Raw genomic sequence first — 18,405 nt, 5'->3', positions numbered from 1 at the left:
ATGTTCCTATGAGGGGCACTCATCTCTGCCAAAAATCACAGCCCACAGTCCTGTTGAGTTCTACAGACAGACAGCTGGGGCCTCAGCGGGCCCCAGAGACTAGAGGCTCACAGTCAAAGATCCAGGGGGTTGAGTCCAAACTGGCGGAGCTGCTCCTTGTGCCGGGCGTGGACGGCTTGACGGCTCTCAGTTTGGCCGACAGCCAGTCCAGGCTGTCCTGCAGACACCAAGCTTCAGATCTCAGGAAGGGAGAGGGCTGGATGAGGGGTGTCCCAGGTTGGTCTGTAAGCTTTCCTGGACAGTGTTTTCTCAAAGCTCTTATTCTTAGTGGGTAGGCATGGTTGTATCCCCTTAAGATAGAGCAGAGTTCCCTATGGAGATTCTTCTTTTCCTTCCCCCTGGTCTGTCATTGTCACATTAGCTGGGATTTTTGGGGGGGTGCTGGGCACTGGGATGACTGGCCTTCAGAGGGTAGGGCTTACATGTAAGATTTCCTCGTATTTGGCGTCCATGTCTGCCACGTGGGCCTGAAGCTGAGCCAGAGTTCGGTCCCACTCTCCAAGGGCCTGCATGGCCTCTCTCTGTGTAGCCTCAGCCTCCCTTTGGCACATCTCTGGGGACGGGGGCAGAAGGATGAAAGAGGACAGGACGGTGTCACTCTACGCTTGAACAGAGTCTCCAAAGGTACCCAAAGAGCAGAACTTGAGTGGGATCATTCCAGACTTCCGCAGAGCCATCAACTTTCCCAGAGTTCCTATAAAGAGCTGAAATATACCATTAAGGTAGAGTAGAGAGAGTGGGCTTGGGACAAGAGATCTGAGTCCCAAATCTGGTTGTCATTTACTACTTGTGTAATGTCTGACATATCTCTCTCTGAGACTCAGTTTCTTCATCTTCGTAGAGAAAATGACCCATACTTCACAGGCTTGCTGTGAGAGTTAAATGTGTTAATGTATGGGAAAGCACCTAGTATGCAGGAAGTGCTTCATAAATGCTGACTGCATTTAAATTTGAGATACGGCAAAGATTAGGAAAGGGGCTCAGGGCCTGCATGGCAGATAAGCAGCTCTTGGCTATCTATAGCTAAAATAAAGCTACTTTAGGATAAGAAAATTTGAGGCCAAAATTGTGGAAAATCTGTGCGCCATGCCAAAATTTTTCAACTCTATCCTGTTACCAAGATGGAAGAGAACAAAAGCTTATATATATATATATATATATATATATATATATATATATATATACACACACACATACACATACACATACATGTATATGCTTATTTAGAAGCTCTCTCATTTATTAGCAAATAGTTATTTAGGACCTACCATGCATTAGGCCTTGAAGATAAGGAAATAAGTAAGTTAAACAGTTTCATTTAAGCTTGGTTTCATTATAAAAATCAGCCAAACTGAGCGGGAATATGTTTTGCTTATGGGAGACATGGCGGCGGTGGGGAGTGAGAACTGGATTTGGAGACACCACTGAGAGAGGGAAATGGGGTGAGAGACTTAGGTCTTCTTCTTCTTTTTTTTTTTTTTAATTAATTAATTAATTAATTAATTTATGGCTGTGTTGGGTCTTCATTTCTGTGCGAGGGCTTTTTCTCTAGTTGTGGCAAGTGGGGGCCACTCTACACCACGGTGCACGGGTCTCTCACTATCGCGGCCTCTCTTGCTGTGGAGCACAGGCTCCAGACGCGCAGGCTCAGTAGTTGTGGCTCACGGGCCTAGTGGCTCCGCGGCATGTGGGATCCTCCCAGACCAGGGCCCGAGCCCACATTCCCCGCGCTAGCAGGCAGATTCTCAACCACTGCGCCACCAGGGAAGACCAAGGTCTTCTTCTTATAGCTTAAGATTTTTTTTTTCCTGTCCTGAACCGTCTGCTGCAATTCTCAATGGTGGGAAGGTCAGTGGGGAAATTCTCAATGGTGGGAAGGTCAGTGGGGAAATTCTCAATGGTGGGAAGGTCAGTGGGGAAAGCAATATGAGAGCTTAGATTGCAGTCTTCTAGAGAAGAAACATCCTAAATCCACCTCTTCAGTCTGAACAGCAGCAGTGATCCTCCGAGAGAAAGGGCTTCGAGGGTGGGGAAGCTGATCTAACTGCTCCCGAAGGCCCCTCACTTCCTCCTCCAGCTGCCTGCTGTGGGTCTCCATCACCTCCTGCAGGGTGCAGCACTGACCACTCATCTCTGTGGTGGGGATGGTGGGTGGCCAGGGACCCAGGTGGGGACAGAGGGATGGAGAAAGGATGGGAAGTTGTGAGTAGGGAGGGCTCTGCTTGGTCCAGTGGGGCAGATACATAAAGGCCTTTTGGTTCTTCTTGTGGTGATTCTGAGAGGCTGGGGAGGGAGCTAGGAAACAAGGTCCCCTTCCCCCTGCCACTCAGGATGGGGATTCAGGCCCTTCTCCCCACTCAGTCCCATGGGATGAATGAGATAAAGGCTGTGGCTGTGTATTGTAACCCACACAGCATCAAGCGTATGGCATGGGCCATCATGGAAGGTCCCTGCCCAAGATCCCAGAGGCCTTTGTTTGGTTCCTTCAGGATTCTTGTGTGTGCTGGGAAGGCTGAGACTAGGCATGGCAGATGAGAGTCCTCCTTGTCTCCCTACCCAGCAACCTCTGGCCCTCTTGGGTGTCCTCTTCCAGGCCCCTGTCTCCTGCCCACCTGCTTAATCAACTGCACACCTGCATATATGGCCTTCCCTTCACTCCAGGCCCCCTCCAGTTCAGCCTCCAGTTCTTGTATCCTCTGCTTCAGCTTGTCTTCAGAAGCCTTGGCTTGGCAGGCCTCATCCCTCCACAGAGCTGTGAACAGTCCCAGAGCAGCCCTCAGGACTGGCTGGGGACCCCACTAAATCAGCCCCGATGGCCTTGATGGACTCTGCCCACCTTTGGAAACCTGGCAGCAGGCTGCCAGTCTCTCATTGTCATTCTGGTGTTTGTTTTTTCCCCCCTAGAATCCTACAGGCTCTTCGTTACTAAGAACCACAAACTCCCTCTGTGTTCTGGCTATAAAAAATAGCTGCCTTGGGACTTCCCTGGCAGTCCAGCGATTGGGACTCCATGCTTCTACCGCAGGGGGTGAGGGTTCGATCCCTGGTCGGGGAACCCTCATTCCGCGTGGTGCGGACAAAAAATTAAGAAAAATATAGCTGCCTTTATCAGCCCTTACTGCCCACCGTTTCCTCACAACCCTAACTCTTGACAATCTTTTTCCACTAGGGGATGGTTAGAGATCAGCTCAGCCCTCTACCATAGCTCCAACCCTTCAAGCTCCCAGGGATACAGAAATGCCCATTGACCCACCTCTATTGCCCCCAGAACTTCCACTCTTCTTACCCAAGTGGTCTTGGAGCAGCTCCTTTTCCAGCAGTGCCAGCCAGTGTATGGATTCAGTCTCCACATCTGCCCTGGCAAGATGGCAGAGCCTCAGCTTGTCAGGATCTCAGCCTTACCTACTCCCCTCCCATCCTCATCCCACACCCCGGATTTTTTTTTTTTGCAGGAGATCTCAGGACCACTAAATGAGGGATCTCTGATGGCAAAGTCTAATGAGTTCACTGCCCAGCACATAGCAGGTACTCAAAAGATGTGTAATGAATACATAAGGAAGGCACAGAGCCAGAGGGGGTCAGATGGGCATGGGTGCTGATTTTCCCACTTACCCAGCTCCATGGAATCTGGATGCAGATATGAAGGAGGAGGGTCAAGACAGCTCCGTCTTATCAGGCAGAGGGCTGAATTCTCTCTGGAGGACCTCTGCTCGGTCTCTGAGCCAGAACGTGGAGAAGCAGGGGGCACCCACCTCCACCCAGCCTGACTCACCAACAGCTGCATTCCTTTTCTTCTTCTGTTTTGTCCCAGGTTTTGTCCCTTTTTCTTTGGTCTTAGGTCGTATTTCCTTGCTGTCCTCGGGGAGAGAGGGGTCTCGTATTTAGGTCTGGACAATGGAGATGCTTACCTGACCCCTAGACTGAACCAGGAGTCTCAGGAGAATTAGTGTTCTAGTCTCCAACTCTGTCTCTTATACTTTTCAGAAGCTTCTGTTCTTGGTTTCCTTGGAAACTTAGGCAAGGCTGAGGCCACTGGGAAGGATGGAGTTGTTTCTCTCTATCGGTCAGGTTCTAAGTACAGAAATCATTCCTCTCAATCCTCTTTCAGAGAAAACAAAGCTCAGTACCTGGTCCCTTCCCTCTTCCCAACATCCTTACCCTGCCTCTTCCTTTCTGCAAGACCCTCTCTTGCCTCTGTCGTGTCTCCCTGTGGTGTGACCCACTCACGAGGAGGGGCAGAGAAAAGGCCCAACGATCTAGGAGCCAGAGGAGGAGACTGGGTTCTGGGAACCAATCCAGAGTGGCAAATTTCTGTCTGGGGCGGGACTGAGAACTGGAAGGTTGGGTTTCTGGAGGCTGCAGGTCGTCCGGGCAACTGGGAAACATGGTGTTCATAGGAAGGTAGAAGGGACTAAATACAAAGCTTAAAATACCGAGGTCTCAGAGAGCCAATACTCTCCTTATCCCCAAATCCTAAGTGTAGTTTGAGGAGAAAGGGCTTTGGAGCCGATCATCTATGATTCACTTCTCTGTAGCACAGCCTGCAATTTGGAGACTTACAAATTACAGATTTACACATCTGAAATAATGCTGTTGTGCTGATACAGAGGAAAAGGACTGACAGTAGCCATTTGGGGCAATTTACACATCCCAAGGTCTCATCAGCAAAATGACATTATTAGGTTTAAAACTGAAGCTCTCCTTCAGGAAGGCACTCTGTGGTGTATGAAGGAAAGAAGTGCAGAAGGTGGTTGAGAGAGTTTCCCCTTTCAGAGAAATGAGACGCAAAGGAGAGGTAGACCCAGGACCTCAGGGTGTTGACATAGAGAGATGCAAATGGAGAAGAAAGGGCACTGGTTAGAGATAGGAGCTGTGAGTTCTTATCCCCTCCGTCCGGATATGTAAACTTGAGCAAGCCATTTAAACTTGCTCAGCCTCAGTTTCCTGGTCTTTAAATATTTGATTTTGGGGAATTCCCTGGCTGTCCAGTGGTTAGGACTCTGCGCTTCCACTGCAAGGGGCACAGGTTCGATCCCTGGTTGGGGAAATAAGATCCTGCAAGCCACAGCGTGCGACCAAAAAATAAAAAAGAAATGTTTGATTTTGTAAATCTTGAAAGGCCTGGATTTTCCCTGGGTATTTACAGGACTATCTTCTCTCATTGTGACTTACTGTATTGCTTCTTTTCCCGTATTCCTGTCTGTGGTTGACTTTCAGACAGGTGCTGAGAAAATACCTTGCTTGGCTCTCTGCAGTACTGAGTTCGTTGGGGCTCCCTCTAGTGGACTTACTTGACCTTCTACTGAGTCTCCTGCGTTTTTCTTTTTTTTTCCGGTACGCGGGCCTCTCACTGTTGTGGCCTCTCCCGCTGCGGAGCACAGGCTCCGGACGCAAAGGCTCAGCGGCCATGGCTCATGGGCCCAGCCGCTCCGCGGCATGTGGGATCTTCCCGGACCGGGACACGAACCCATGTCCCCTGCATTGGCAGGCGGACTCCCAACCACTGCGCCACCAGGGAAGCCCTCCTGCGTTTTTCTATTTAAATTATTTACTGAGCAATGTTGGGGGGTTGCCCCCCACTTAGGGATGCTTCTTGCTGGAGTCATGAAGAGTTGGAAAAATAAATCTGGGGAAGGGACAATGACGAGTGGTTTGCCCTGGTCAGCAGCCCTCGTCCCCCACCCCCTCTCTCCAGCCCTGTGCTATTGGGAGCCTTGTTGTCTGTCTGTCACTGGGATCTCTGGACACCATACTGGCTAGGATGAAAACAGCAGAAACTTCAGGGCTTTTCCCCTTGCGGATTAAGGGAACTGCAGACTCTCTCTTTAGATATTTCTATCTCTGTCTTCCTCAACATTTTTTGGTCATTTTTGGTCAATTGCCTGTTGTCAGGAACAGATCTGAAGAAATAGCCATGAGATCTGGGGAAAAAATCCTTCCTCTAGGGAGCAGGCAGATACAGGCAGAGGCTGATGATATTTATTTGTCACCTTCGTGGCTGCAGGGTACCTCTCTGACCCCGGGGACATTTTACAGAGCAAAGAGAAGAAGTGGCCTTGTCCTTCCCGTTGCTTACTGTTCCTGTACCTCAGTGTCAGATAACCTTGGGCACATCTCCCAAATCGGAGATTTTTCTTCTAATCTTGAAGCATGTTTTTTATTTATTCCCCCCCCCCCCCGCCCCCCAGAACCCTCTCTCCCTGAGTAGGAATGCAGTAGAGGTTCCTGTCCTGGTCCTTCCCTTCATCCAGAAGCCTGTTTGAGGACTTTTGAATAGAATAATTAGTGTCTCTGTTGTGCTGATGCACGGAGTCCCATATTGAGGACAGAAATTACAGAGTATAAACAACATATCGTGTCTCAGAAAAGCATTTACTTTTCAAATATATTCAGTCAACCGACTTTCAGGTGCAGAGAGGATGTGGTTTGGGGCGAAGGTGAAATGGAATAAGAAAATTGCCACAGGTCACATGATGTGATACAAACTGAGCAAGCTCTAGAATAATCCAGGAATGAGAATGACATTGTGATCAACAATTCAATCTCCAGCACATTATGAAAACAAGCCAAGTGAAAATTGTGAAAGAAAGGCCAATCTTTCTTTCTTTCTTCATTAACCTCAGTTCATAAGTGAAAACAGGAACGATCATTTCAGCACAACTCTGTCTTCCTTTGAATAGGATCCCTTCTGGGGGTTTTAAAGAGATACAGAGGAGAGAAGCGTCACCCTCTCTACTTCACTCAAATGTGAGACAAATATAGGTCATCATATATTAAAAGAAATATGGGACTTCCCTGGTGGCGCAGTGGTTAAGAATCTGCCTTCCAAAGCAGGGGACACGGGTTCAAGCCCTGGTCCAGGAAGATCCCACATGCCGCGGAGCAACTAAGCCCGTGCGCCACAACTACTGAGCCTGTGCTCTAGTGCCCGCGAGTCACAACTACTGAGCCCACTGTGCCACAGCTACTGAAGTCCACGTACCTAGAGCCCATGCTCCGCAACAAGAGAAGCCACCACAATGAGAAGCCCGCACACCACGACGAAGAGTAGCACCTGCTCGCCCCATCTAAAGTCCGTGCGCAACAACAAAGACCCAACACAGCCAAAAATAAATAAATAGATAAATAAATAAAAAAGAAATATGGCTTACTACAGCAGAAAAAGAGTGCAGATTTTACAATTCCATTCTATACAGACCATACTGAACATAATGCAAATTGGAAGCCTTAAACCAAGCCAGAGATGTACAATGATGATGTACATTGTGAAGATGACCTACGAGCTCATACACGGCTCCAAGGGTTAATTTCTTAACCTATATTCCATAAAATCTAGGATTTGACTACGAGGGGAAAAAGTACCCTTGCATGTCTATAGTGTGCTAGGTACTGTGGAAAACCAAAGTCGATAAGACAATATAGCATAAATTAATGTGTGGCAGGTGAGAAATAGATGGTTATGGAAATTTAGAGGAGGACTGTCTGGTAAGGAGGACAATATCTGAGTTGAGTATAAAAAAATGGATTGGACTTTAGTAGCACTCTTTAGGCAGAGGGAATGCTCTGAGTAATAGTGATGAAAAAAGAAAGAATTGTGGTATTTTGTGAGTTGGTGAGTCACCCAGCATGGGATATATGTACTGGAGTAGTACAAAACTGCAAGGTAGTTTAGAGTTAGATCATAACTGTTAATTTCATTCAGGAGGCAATGGGGAGTGTTTAAAGTGTTTTGTTTTGTTTTGTTTTATGCTGTCAGACCTATACGTTAGGAACACTGGTCTGGTGGCAGCGTGGATTGGAGGTGGCAGGGAAATCAGTGAGGAAAAGGTTTCAATAGACCAAGGGAGAGGGAAGGAGAGCCTGCAACTAAGGGTGGATGCACTAGGGATGGGAAGTTTTGACAATTATCTAAGAGCTTTGCCTATACATTTTCTTTAGACATTTTAACTCTTTCTAGGTAGGAATTGACTAATGGAAATTCTACTGATAGGAAATGATAATTTTGACTCCGCAATCAATCTTAGATACAGGCCATTGAATTGCAGACAAGGATATTTTTTCCCCTCTTACAGTCAAGAGCTTTGTAGAAGAGCCAGGTGGGGAATCTAAGGAGGAAGTGAGTACTTATTGAGACACCAGGGCCTGCATACTCCCAAAGCTGAGGCTCAGAATTAGCAAATTGGGGCAGGGCACTTCCTTCTTTGGGAGAGAGATTCTTTTTTTCAAAGTTCTTCCAGCGGAACTTTGAGACTAGAAAAGTGGAAGTGACTGGGAACCGCATTACTGTTCCCTGGGAGGAGCGAGGACTCCTCAGGCCAGGGCTTGAAGCTCAAGGTTTCTGTGGTCAGGGCTTGATGCTGGCAGTGCCCACCTGTGGTGCAGTGCGCTGTGCAGGGGAATCTTAAGTACATATTCAATTTCCAGAAAAGGAACTTGTGTTCAAAGCAAAAAAAGGGGTAAGTGTTTTGTTTTCAGAAGGGTCAAAGGGCCTGGAAGAAGAGCTCGAGGCCTAAGTGTCTCAAGCCTTTCTGGGGTCTAATCAGGATGCAACAATCTGCAGCATTCACATTCCTGTCCTTGGTCCTGACTTAACTAGTTTAAAACACTAAGGAGTGGGGAAAAAATTTCCCTTTTTCTCCCACAGTGTTAAGAAGCAAACAGCTTTAAGTTCATTTTCCTCATTTGTCAGGTGTGGGGTAAAGACTTGAAGTTCAGATTCTTTCTATGGCCACCTGTCTTAATTTAAATAGCCCAATGACCGCCTCCAGGAGGGTCATCCCACAACCCACAAGGAACACGGAGGGCTCGGCTTCTGCCTAGTGCGCAGGCTCCACGTTAGACCCCGCCCCGCCCTTTCCCTGCTCCTCCAGCAGGGGGCGCAGCGCGAAGGTTCCGCCTGGGCAGCGCCCCCCAACCTCGCGGTAGGGGCGGGGGAGACGGCGCGGAAACTTGGCCGCAGCTTTCCGGGAGCTGTGGCTCGGGACGGGGTGGTGCAGGAGGGGTCGCTCCCCAGTCCCAACGCGGCCGCCGGCTCCGCGCGCTCCTCCCTCCCCCGGGCTCGCGCTCTCTGAAGGGGCGCGCCCGCGCGGACCCACGCTCCCGGCGCCGCCCACTCCCCTCCCCGCGACCGCCCCTCCCTCCGCCCGGACGGCCGGCGGCTGTGACGGCGGCGGCCGGGAGAGGCCCCTCCTTCACGCCCTCCTTCTTTCCCTCACTTGCAGCCAAGCGGAGCCGGCGGACGCGGCTGGGCCCCTAACCCTCCCCGGGCTATGGCCGGCAATGTGAAAAAGAGCTCTGGGGCCGGGGGCGGCGGCGGCTCCGGGGGTTCGGGCTCGGGAGGCCTGATCGGGCTCATGAAGGACGCCTTCCAGCCGCACCACCACCACCACCACCTCAGCCCCCACCCTCCGGGGACCGTGGACAAGAAGATGGTGGAGAAGTGCTGGAAGCTCATGGACAAGGTGAAAGGCCTGCAGAGGACCCGCGGGAGCAGGGGTGGGCGTGGGCGGAGGGGCCGAGGGACGGGAAGGAAGGGACAGAGGAAGCTGGGGGAGGGGACGGGTCATGCGAGGCTGGGGAGGCGAGGAGCTGGGGTGACGGGGCGCAGGGGTGGGGAATATGGGGGTGGGGAGGAGACCTGGAGGATGGGGGTCGGCGGTGGGGGAAGGGCTGCGGTTGGGAGTGAGGGAACGTTGAGATGTGTGTTTGGGGTTGCGAGACAAAGATGGGGTGGCGGCTGGGGTGAAGGGTAACTGGGGAGCCACCGGGGAGGAAGTATAATGGGGGTGCAGAGTTTGCGGCTCTGTGTAGGGTGTAGGGATGTGGGTCACGGAATTGGCCCCGGGAAATAGGAGGGAGGGGGTGAGGAAGAGCGCTTGATTTACCGGCTGGGACTGTTAGCTGGATGAGCTCTGACTAGGGAATTAGGTTTACGGGCTCTGGTTGAGAGACCTGGGGTCCTGACAACTCCGCAGGCAAACTGCGCTCTAGGTGAGCGTATAGTTTTTGTTTCTGTTTTTTTCTTCTCATTAAGATGCAACACCAAGAGAAAATAAATGGGGGGTGTTTAAATGAGCCAAGGAAGGAACTTTCCTCCACATCTAGCGCTGGCTCAAGTTTTTCTCCTCCAAAACATTGAATGGGATCCATTGCTGGTGCTGAGATAGATATGCACTGATTAAACCACAAGTTCTGGTCATAACCATTATTTTAGGAGAGATATGTTGACTGAGCGGGTTAGGCGGCAGATTCTGACTTCTTCCAGAACTTCCTCCTTACACACACACTGCTTTTCGTTGGGTTCTACTTTTTTTGGTAACAGAACCTGACTCCTTATTATGGAACCTGACTTTAAACTTGTTAGATGAGCTGCTTTGGTTACTTTCTTTTTTCAGCAAGTGTGAAAAATAACCCCACTTTAAGTTTGGCATTTGAGAGAATTTTACTTCCTTATAGTTGTGTCTGTATAATGAAATATAGTAGTTAGTCCCAAGTATTTAAAAGTGTTTAAACAGTCTAATGGTTTGTTCCAGAGAATTCAATATTTCCTTGCTATTTTTCACATTTATTAATAACTTATTTTTGCAAAATTCATTCTGCAGATGAAAGGTGATTATTAGAAGGATCAGGCATAGATTGTAAGAGAATGGTGTTATTTCCTCCAGAGTAAAATTGTTTTTCTTTGGTGCCTCTCTGGGCCTAGGTTCCTCTTCTGTAAAGTTCTTCATGGATTGTTTTGCACTAGAAACAGCTAATAAAAGTGACTGTGAAGCACTTGGCAAATATAAACGTGCTATCTAAATTCTTAATAAGTCCCGTGTATGAGTTAGCACTCCTGTAGTGCATACCAGTGGTTTCAGAAGCTACTTTTTCACTGCTGGTTTTTCTCATGTTAAGTAATTGGTATGGTAATTAATAAACAGGTATTTGTATGTTGATTATATTGGTGTTATAATGCTAATTTCATTATTAGAAATTGTAATAAAACCATTAAAGAAAGTTAGGCATAAAGGAAATTTTAAATGCATTGACACCTTGAAAATATATATGGAATATATTCAAAATCCGAAGATTGTAGGTTTGCATTTTAGGGATGTAGAGTTAATGACTTAAAAAGTTTCTCCTGGAATGAAAAAATATTTGCATTTCTAATTAGTTTCTCATTGTATCAACATGCGATGTATCAAAATCATATTGATTAGAGACCTCTCCTTAAAAATAATAAACTTTTTATCAAACTTTTGAGTCTATGTAACGTAGTCCTTAAAATAAGATTTCCCCTTAAGTCTTTCTCATTCATCTCTTTAAAGAGTGTGTATTGGATTATGATTTCTTCTGCAGAATGTTTAATTATTTGGGAAGTATAAAGACCTCTCAGTTTTGAGTCAATGCTTTTCAGGTTTCGGTAGTTTCAAGGAAAGTAGGCTTCTAGCTTTTCCATTCTAGCGTTGGGAAAGGAATGTTTTATTCTTGTGTTGCTTGCTTTGGAAAATGATTTTTAGTACTTTTTGCCCCATATCACATATTACTGGTTGTGCTGAAATGAAAACAGTTCTTTCTGATGTACTAGTCCAGTAGGTTCGTACTGCTTTCTAGATTTTCTGACTAATTCTGGAGTGTTGTTAGATTGTACCGTCTCTTTTACTCTTGCTGTTTAGAGCATAGATGTTCTCTTTTTTCACTTTATTGTTGAAAGTCTTAAATGTATCACTAACCCTTCTTGACTTTATGCCATATGATATAAGTGGAGAAGAACTTAGTGTCAGATCTATAGATGTCCCACACATTTATTGACTTTAGCTCTAAGTCACCATCTCATATCTGTTTTAACCTTGTCATTGAAGCTAGGTGAATATTATCCCAGCCTATTATTAATCAGTTTATTGGTTTAGCCCTGGGAACTGTATCCTCTTCTCCAATATTGGATGTATACGGATGGAGAAGTTGGCATAAGTCATGGGTTCTGGTCAACATAGGCCCAATTTACTATTCCATTGCAGAACTTAAACTCATTCTTGGAAAAATGCTTGTGCTAGAATGCTTGCTATTAAACAGAAGACGTGGTCAGCCTCTAGGTTTTTTTCGCCACCTCGGTATATTGTAATTAATATTTGTGAGAATACTTGTATGTGAAGAAAGTGGCTAGTAAGTAAAGAGACAGCAGGGCAGGGGAGTGGAGAGAGCAATCATATAAATTGCCTTGAATGTAAATGTAGAAGTATCAAGGTATTTAATTTAGTGAGAGACTCAAAATTCCCTTATGAAGTAGAGTGGGAGTTGGCAAACTTTCTGTCACAGGACAGATAGTAAATACTTTAGGCATTGCTGGCCACATATGCAGTCCTATATTCTTTTTTTTAAAAAAATAAATTTATTTTATTTATTTATTTTTGGCTGTGTTGGGTTTTCATTGCTGCAGACGGGCTTTCTCTAGTTGCCGCAAGCAGGGGCTACTCTTTGTTGCAATGCGTGGGCTTCTCATTGCGGTGGCTTCTCTCATTGTGGAGCACGGGCTGTAGGCACGCGGGCTCAGTAGTTGTGGCTCGTGGGCTCTAGAGCACAGGCTCAGTAGTTGTGGTGCATGGGCTTAGTTGCTCCGCGGCATGTGGGACCAGGGATTGAACCCTTGTCCCCTGCACTGCATTGGCAGGCGGATTCTTAACCACTGCGCCACCAGGGCAGCCCACTATATTCTTCCTATTGTTTTTACAACTCTTTAAAAATGTAAAAGCCGGGCTTCCCTGGTGGCGCAGTGGTTGAGAGTCCGCCTGCCGATGCAGGGGACACGGGTTCGTGCCCCGGTCCGGGAATATCCCACATGTCGCGGAGTGGCTGGGCCCATGAGCCATGGCCGCTGAGCCTGCCCGTCTGGAGTCTGTGCTCCACAACGGGAGAGGCCACAACAGTGAGAGGCCCGCGTACCCGCAAAAAAAAAAAAAAAAAAAGTAAAAACCATTCTTATCTTGCAGGTGTACAAAAAAGGCTGCAGGCTGTAGTTTGTCCACTTCTGAAGTAGAGCATTATGCTGGCAGTATTTTAGGTCCATGCTATGTTTTTATTTTAAATTAGCTTATGTTAGTAAAACCTTAAGGAGTTCGTTGTTTTCTTTTTTTTTTGCGGTACGTGGTCGTCTCACTGCTGTGGCCTCTCCCGTTGCGGAGCACAGGCTCCGGACGCACAGGCTCAGCGGCCGTGGCTCACGGGCCCAGCCGCTCCGCGGCATGTGGGATCTTCCCGGACCAGGGCACGAACCCGTGTCCCCTGCATCGGCAGGCGAACTCTCAACTACTGCGCCACCAGGGAATCCCAGGTGTTCATTTATTTAATGGGCTATAATTTATGGGAAAAATGCTTTCCTTTAAAGCATGGGTTTAAAAAGGCATTATAAAAGGATAATCCTTCTGCTACCTACCTTCTCCTGCTTGCCCTAAAAAAAAGCACCTTAAGGAACTTCCCGTATTTTGGAAATAAGATGCACTTAATAGAATTTATGAATCAGTGTATTTCATTGGACTCTTTTCTCCCTTTCTTCTTACCTTTCTTCCTATGCTTGCACGCTCACTAAATCAGGAGCATAGTAGTGCTAGGTGTAAATTCTTACATTCCAGGAGATTACATTATAGTGATAAGTGACTGTGTGTTCAAAGTGATACGGGATCTCTTAAGTTTAAACATCATGTACATATTTCTTCTCTATCTTAACCTCTGAAGATTGTAAACTCCACGAGGACAGCAACTGTAATCTCTTTATGTCCTGCAGTGTCCAGTCACAAGGCCTTACACAACAGTAAGTGCGTTGTAAATATTTGTTAAACTGCTTTGTGTGCCCCAAAGGAATTCTGAAAGGAAAAGGTATGGGGGTGGGAATCATTTTTAATTACATTAAACTTATTTATTTCTTTCAGTAGTTCTTTGGCGGTATCATCCCTATTTTATGGATACTTAGCCTCAGAGAGGTTATGTAACCTAGTTAATAGGGGAGCTTGACTTGGAATCCAGGATTACCCACCTCCTAAGGCTTAGTTATTTCCTCCATACAGTAACTTCTCAGGTATACAACAAAGTCTTGATAACAAAAGTCATTTTTCAGAAAGTGACCTGTGTAGGTATACAACAGCAATTCTCACACACGCACACACACACTCTCACACCCGCCATTCACACACTCAGGCAAAGTAGATGTTCTTTTGAATGATGTTAACGTGGTGTTTAACTAGTACCATTAAAAGAAATCTCTTCTTTTAAGTTAAGGGTTTGTGTCTCTTCAAATTATGTGGACTGGTTACTTTGCGTGGTTATCGTGGAAGTTTGTACACGTTATTCTCCCGTTGCACTTAATTCATGCCATTCAGCTCTGATGGCAGCTGTCCTCGATGAAGCACCTGCAGTGTGGTGGGGGGCTCTCGATACAATAAATGTGGGCATTTCATCTTGTAACACCCACCAGGTGGTGCTGGTTCATGTTATTTTTCTTCTGAAGATTGGGAACCCTTTCTGTTGCTATTGTATTAATAAAGTAGGTGTTTATTTTCTGGTAGTCAGCTCCTTCCCAATTTAATTTTAACTCTAGGAATTCTAGTCACCCAGGAATTTGTGATTAAAAATAAAGGTATTGGGATTCATTTAAAAAAAAAAGTGATAGCATTTACCACTTTTTATTTCTTCTGTCTCTCCCTCCACTAGAGCTCTTCAGGATCAAGGCTTTGTCTTTTTTTAAAATTTATTTTTGGCTGCACTGGTTCTTCGTTGCTGTGCATTGGCTTTCTCTAGTTGTGGCGAGCGGGGGCTACTCTTCGTTGCGGTGTGCGGGCTTCTCGTTGCGGTGGCTTCTCTTTGTTGCGGAGCACGGGTTCTAGGCGTGCGGGCTCAGCAGTTGTGGCTTGTGGGCTCTAGAGCGCAGGCTCAGTAGTTGTCTCGCACGGACTTAGTTGCTCCGTGGCACGTGGGATCTTCCCAGACCAGGGCTCGAACATGTGTCCCCTGCACTGGCAGGCGGATTCTTAACCACTGCGCCACCAGGGAAGTCCCAAGACTGTCTTAACATCAGTTCCTGTGCCTAACATATAGTACGTGCTGAATGAAGTGCAAACATTTTAACAAAGTAAAATGAGATCAAAACATGTTCCCACATTTTCTATGTGATTAATTAGGAGGATCAGGTAGGGAATCTTTTTTTGTTTTTTTTGAATGTTGAATTAAAGTAACATTTACTAAAAGTAGTTTTACCTTTTTTGGTTATAAGGGTAATATACAGTCATTGTAAACAAAAAGGTTGTGTTGTTTTCATGCCTATTAAAAATTCCCCCAAGGGATGTAAAATTCTCCCTAGTTCCGTATGAAATGTGAACTCACTGAGCATTTCATGTGATTCATGATAGAAATTTTGAAGGGTATATGGAATAAAAGTAGGGTTAGGCCAGGGAAGAACATAATCTGCCCTGTTCATTTCATGGCTTTGGTTGAAGTTTTTGGTGACCCTTGCTGTAGTACAACCTGTTTTTAATATGTTGTTTGTTGGCTGTATACACATGGGCAGATTGGTCCCCAAGTCTTCACTTTCAGTGGAGTTCATGTTATAGTCAAACATACGGATAATGTTTATACTATGAAAATCACCTCCCTAATGACTAACCTAGAGCATTAAAAGAAAAATGGACTAAGCATTAGTTTGAAAACTGAGCCTAAATTTCAATCACATTTTCCAATGAAGTTGTTAATTCTGATCTTAGAATTAATTCTGATCATTAGGTTTGTTGGAAGAGGGGGATTATAACAAGCAAGTCATTGTGAAATGTTTTCATGATTAGCACATTTTGTGCTGGAAGGAAATAGGTGGGAGTAGTCAACCAGGAGCACTGGAAGCCAGCCTCAGCTCTGTCCCCACAATGTTCCTTCCTGCAGCAGCTTCCAAAAGGAGGAGGGGAAAGGGGTGCAGTGATGGTATTGGTGATACACACCCACGGGGGATTCAAGCCCTAGGAGATGGAATGTCACTGCCATAGAAACTCCTAAATCAGCAATGACCCTGGGTCTCCCCTCTGCAACTTTTGGGATGGGTGGCGGGTCTTGCTTAGCAGACTCCTCTGCCTTGGGCGCCTTCTTACAGCCACCATTGACCTTCCCTCTTGCTCTGGGATCAACCACAAGAAATCTTAAAATGAGGCCAACTCACTGCTACTTCATTGAGGGGGATGGGATACTAATTCCTGCCTCCTTCTTTCTTAGAGCTACTTTGAATAGCAGTACACAGGTGTAGTACTCTTTGTGAAAAACAATTTATGAACCATAAAATATGCAGAACAAAATGTAAAGGTCTCCATTTACTCTCATACTGCAAAATGACTGCCCTCTCCAGAGGTAACCAGTGTCTACTGTTTGGGGTCCATCTCTCCAGTCCCTTTTTCTAAGCAGCTCCGAGAAGCCTGGATGGATAGCATTGCCCTTGAAAGATTTATGACTTGAGCAAGTTGTTGCCTTTTTAGCACTTACTCACTAAGACTGATAACCAAGTTCTAATAATTCCTTATATTGCTGAGCAGTTCACAATTTCACATCTGATACAGCAAAAATTTCAAAATAATGTGTCTTATGAGAAAGAAACAGATTCAGAGAGTTTAAGTAACATAAGCCACCCAACTAATACTTTTGTTTTTTTATGTGGATCTTGAACTGCTGTTCAGACTCTAAGTGATTCTTTTTTCTTTTTTTAAAAGATTATTTATTTATTTATTTTGGGCTGCATTGGGTCTTCGTTGCTGCACGCGGGCTTTCTCTAGTTGCGGCGAGCGGGGCTACTCTTCTTTGCAGTGCGCGGGCTTCTCATTGTGGTGGCTTCTCTTGTTGCGGAGCATGGGCTCTAGTTGCGCGGGCTTCAGTAGTTCTGGCACGCGGGCTCGGTACTTGTGGCTCGTGGGCTCTAGAGTGCAGGCTCAGTAGTTGTGGTGCACGGAGCTCTGCGGCATGTGGGATCTTCCCAGACCAGGGCTGGAACCCATGTCCCCTGCATTGGCAGGTGGATTCTTAAGCACTGTGCCACTAGGGAAGTCCTGAATTCTTTTTTTAAGGGGTGTATAAGATTTTATAATATGGATATATATGTTTATTTAACAAATTCATATTGATAGTCTTATAGGTTATTTCTGATTTTTAATACTAGAAACAATGCTGCAGTGACTATCTATTATGCATTTGCTAAACATTCTTTAGAATAAACTTCTAGAAATGAAATGTACTGGGTGAAAGGAATTATACATTAAAGTTTGAAAAGTATATATTGGCACATTGCCTTCCAAAAAGTCTGCTTTCATCCACAATCCTTGTCTAGTTTGTTGATTTAAATATGGTAGCTGATTCCTAGTTACTTTAGGTGAAAATTACGTTGGCACCTTTTCCACCATCACAGTTTCATTGAACATGAACTTTTTGCTGGGTGCTAGGGAGTTAAGGATGACTCAGTCCTCATACTTGCAAACTGGTGGTATAACTGAAGGTGTTCAAAGGGATCAGGGAACCCCCTGTGGGAATCATTAGGCAAATCTTTACTTAATCCTTGAGACCAGAAAGAGGATTGGGACTGGGGAGGGACTAGACCATGCAGAGAACTCCACAATATCCTAATTCACAGTTGTGCCTTAATTAGGGTCTGACATCCAAAAATGATGCTAAAATCATTTAATCTCTGGTTCATGCTAAGTATTGGTTTGAAGTTGCACTGATAAGTCTGAGAAGAGAATTATATTTTCCTTTTAAAAACAGAATCCCTGTATAAAAACTGCATGGTTAAGCTGTTAGCGCATGTCGGTTATTTAATTTCCTACATTGTACTGGCTGTATTTTTTTTTCTGCAATTAATGTGATAAATGAAAGTAATGAGATTGGTAATTAGTTGTAAGTGACATAGTGCTTTAAATAAATAGTGTTGGGAGGTACTTGAGAAGCGTTGGGTAGTAATTACAGTTCAAGTCCCTGAATGGGTTTTGATAAATCAGTAATGGAGAAGAGTAATTAGAAGTAAAAGACTTTTTTTTCTTGGAGCCGTTACCTAGTGATGATATGTTTCTTTTAAAAAAAGTATGGGTTTCTGATTTCTCTTTGAAAAACTGTCATAAGTTTTCATTTAAAAGCTTCACTGTGTAGTTACACTTGTAAAACTGTTAAATCTCTTCAAGTTTCTGAGTTGATTAGTTTCTAAAACTTGAAGCTTTAAGAAAAGAAATTAATTGATCTAACTCTTAACTTATAGAGGGAGAGAGACCCAGAGAGATGAGTAACTTGCCCAGGGTCACATAGCCAGTTAATGTCAGTCACCAGACTAAGACCCAGGTCTCTGGACTCCTACCCTGGTGT

General features: G+C 45.6%; 2 protein-coding genes across 2 annotated transcripts in view; one reads left to right on the top strand and one right to left on the bottom strand.

Moving 5' to 3' along the window:
• Positions 1 to 113: 113 nt before the first annotated feature.
• Positions 114 to 4,256, bottom strand: CCDC153 (coiled-coil domain containing 153). The gene is given in 8 exon segments (XM_032639782.1): positions 114 to 175; positions 178 to 217; positions 483 to 615; positions 2,103 to 2,193; positions 2,693 to 2,812; positions 3,347 to 3,412; positions 3,673 to 3,912; positions 4,219 to 4,256. Coding segments are annotated over 7 exon segments (684 nt in total). The 5' UTR covers positions 3,845 to 3,912; positions 4,219 to 4,256.
• Positions 4,257 to 9,094: 4,838 nt separating this feature from the next.
• Positions 9,095 to 18,405, top strand: part of CBL (Cbl proto-oncogene) — an 88,382-nt gene continuing 79,071 nt past the window's right edge. The window contains exon 1 of the mRNA XM_032639439.1: positions 9,095 to 9,521. Coding sequence (XP_032495330.1) covers positions 9,330 to 9,521 — 192 coding nt within the window. The 5' untranslated portion in view covers positions 9,095 to 9,329. The remainder of the gene's footprint in view (positions 9,522 to 18,405) is intronic.

The sequence above is a fragment of the Phocoena sinus genome, chromosome 8, assembly GCF_008692025.1.
Source record: "Phocoena sinus isolate mPhoSin1 chromosome 8, mPhoSin1.pri, whole genome shotgun sequence".
Lineage (NCBI taxonomy): Eukaryota > Metazoa > Chordata > Mammalia > Artiodactyla > Phocoenidae > Phocoena > Phocoena sinus.
The sequence above is the reverse complement of the archived record's forward strand: the minus strand, read 5'-3'. Positions and strand labels throughout refer to the sequence as shown.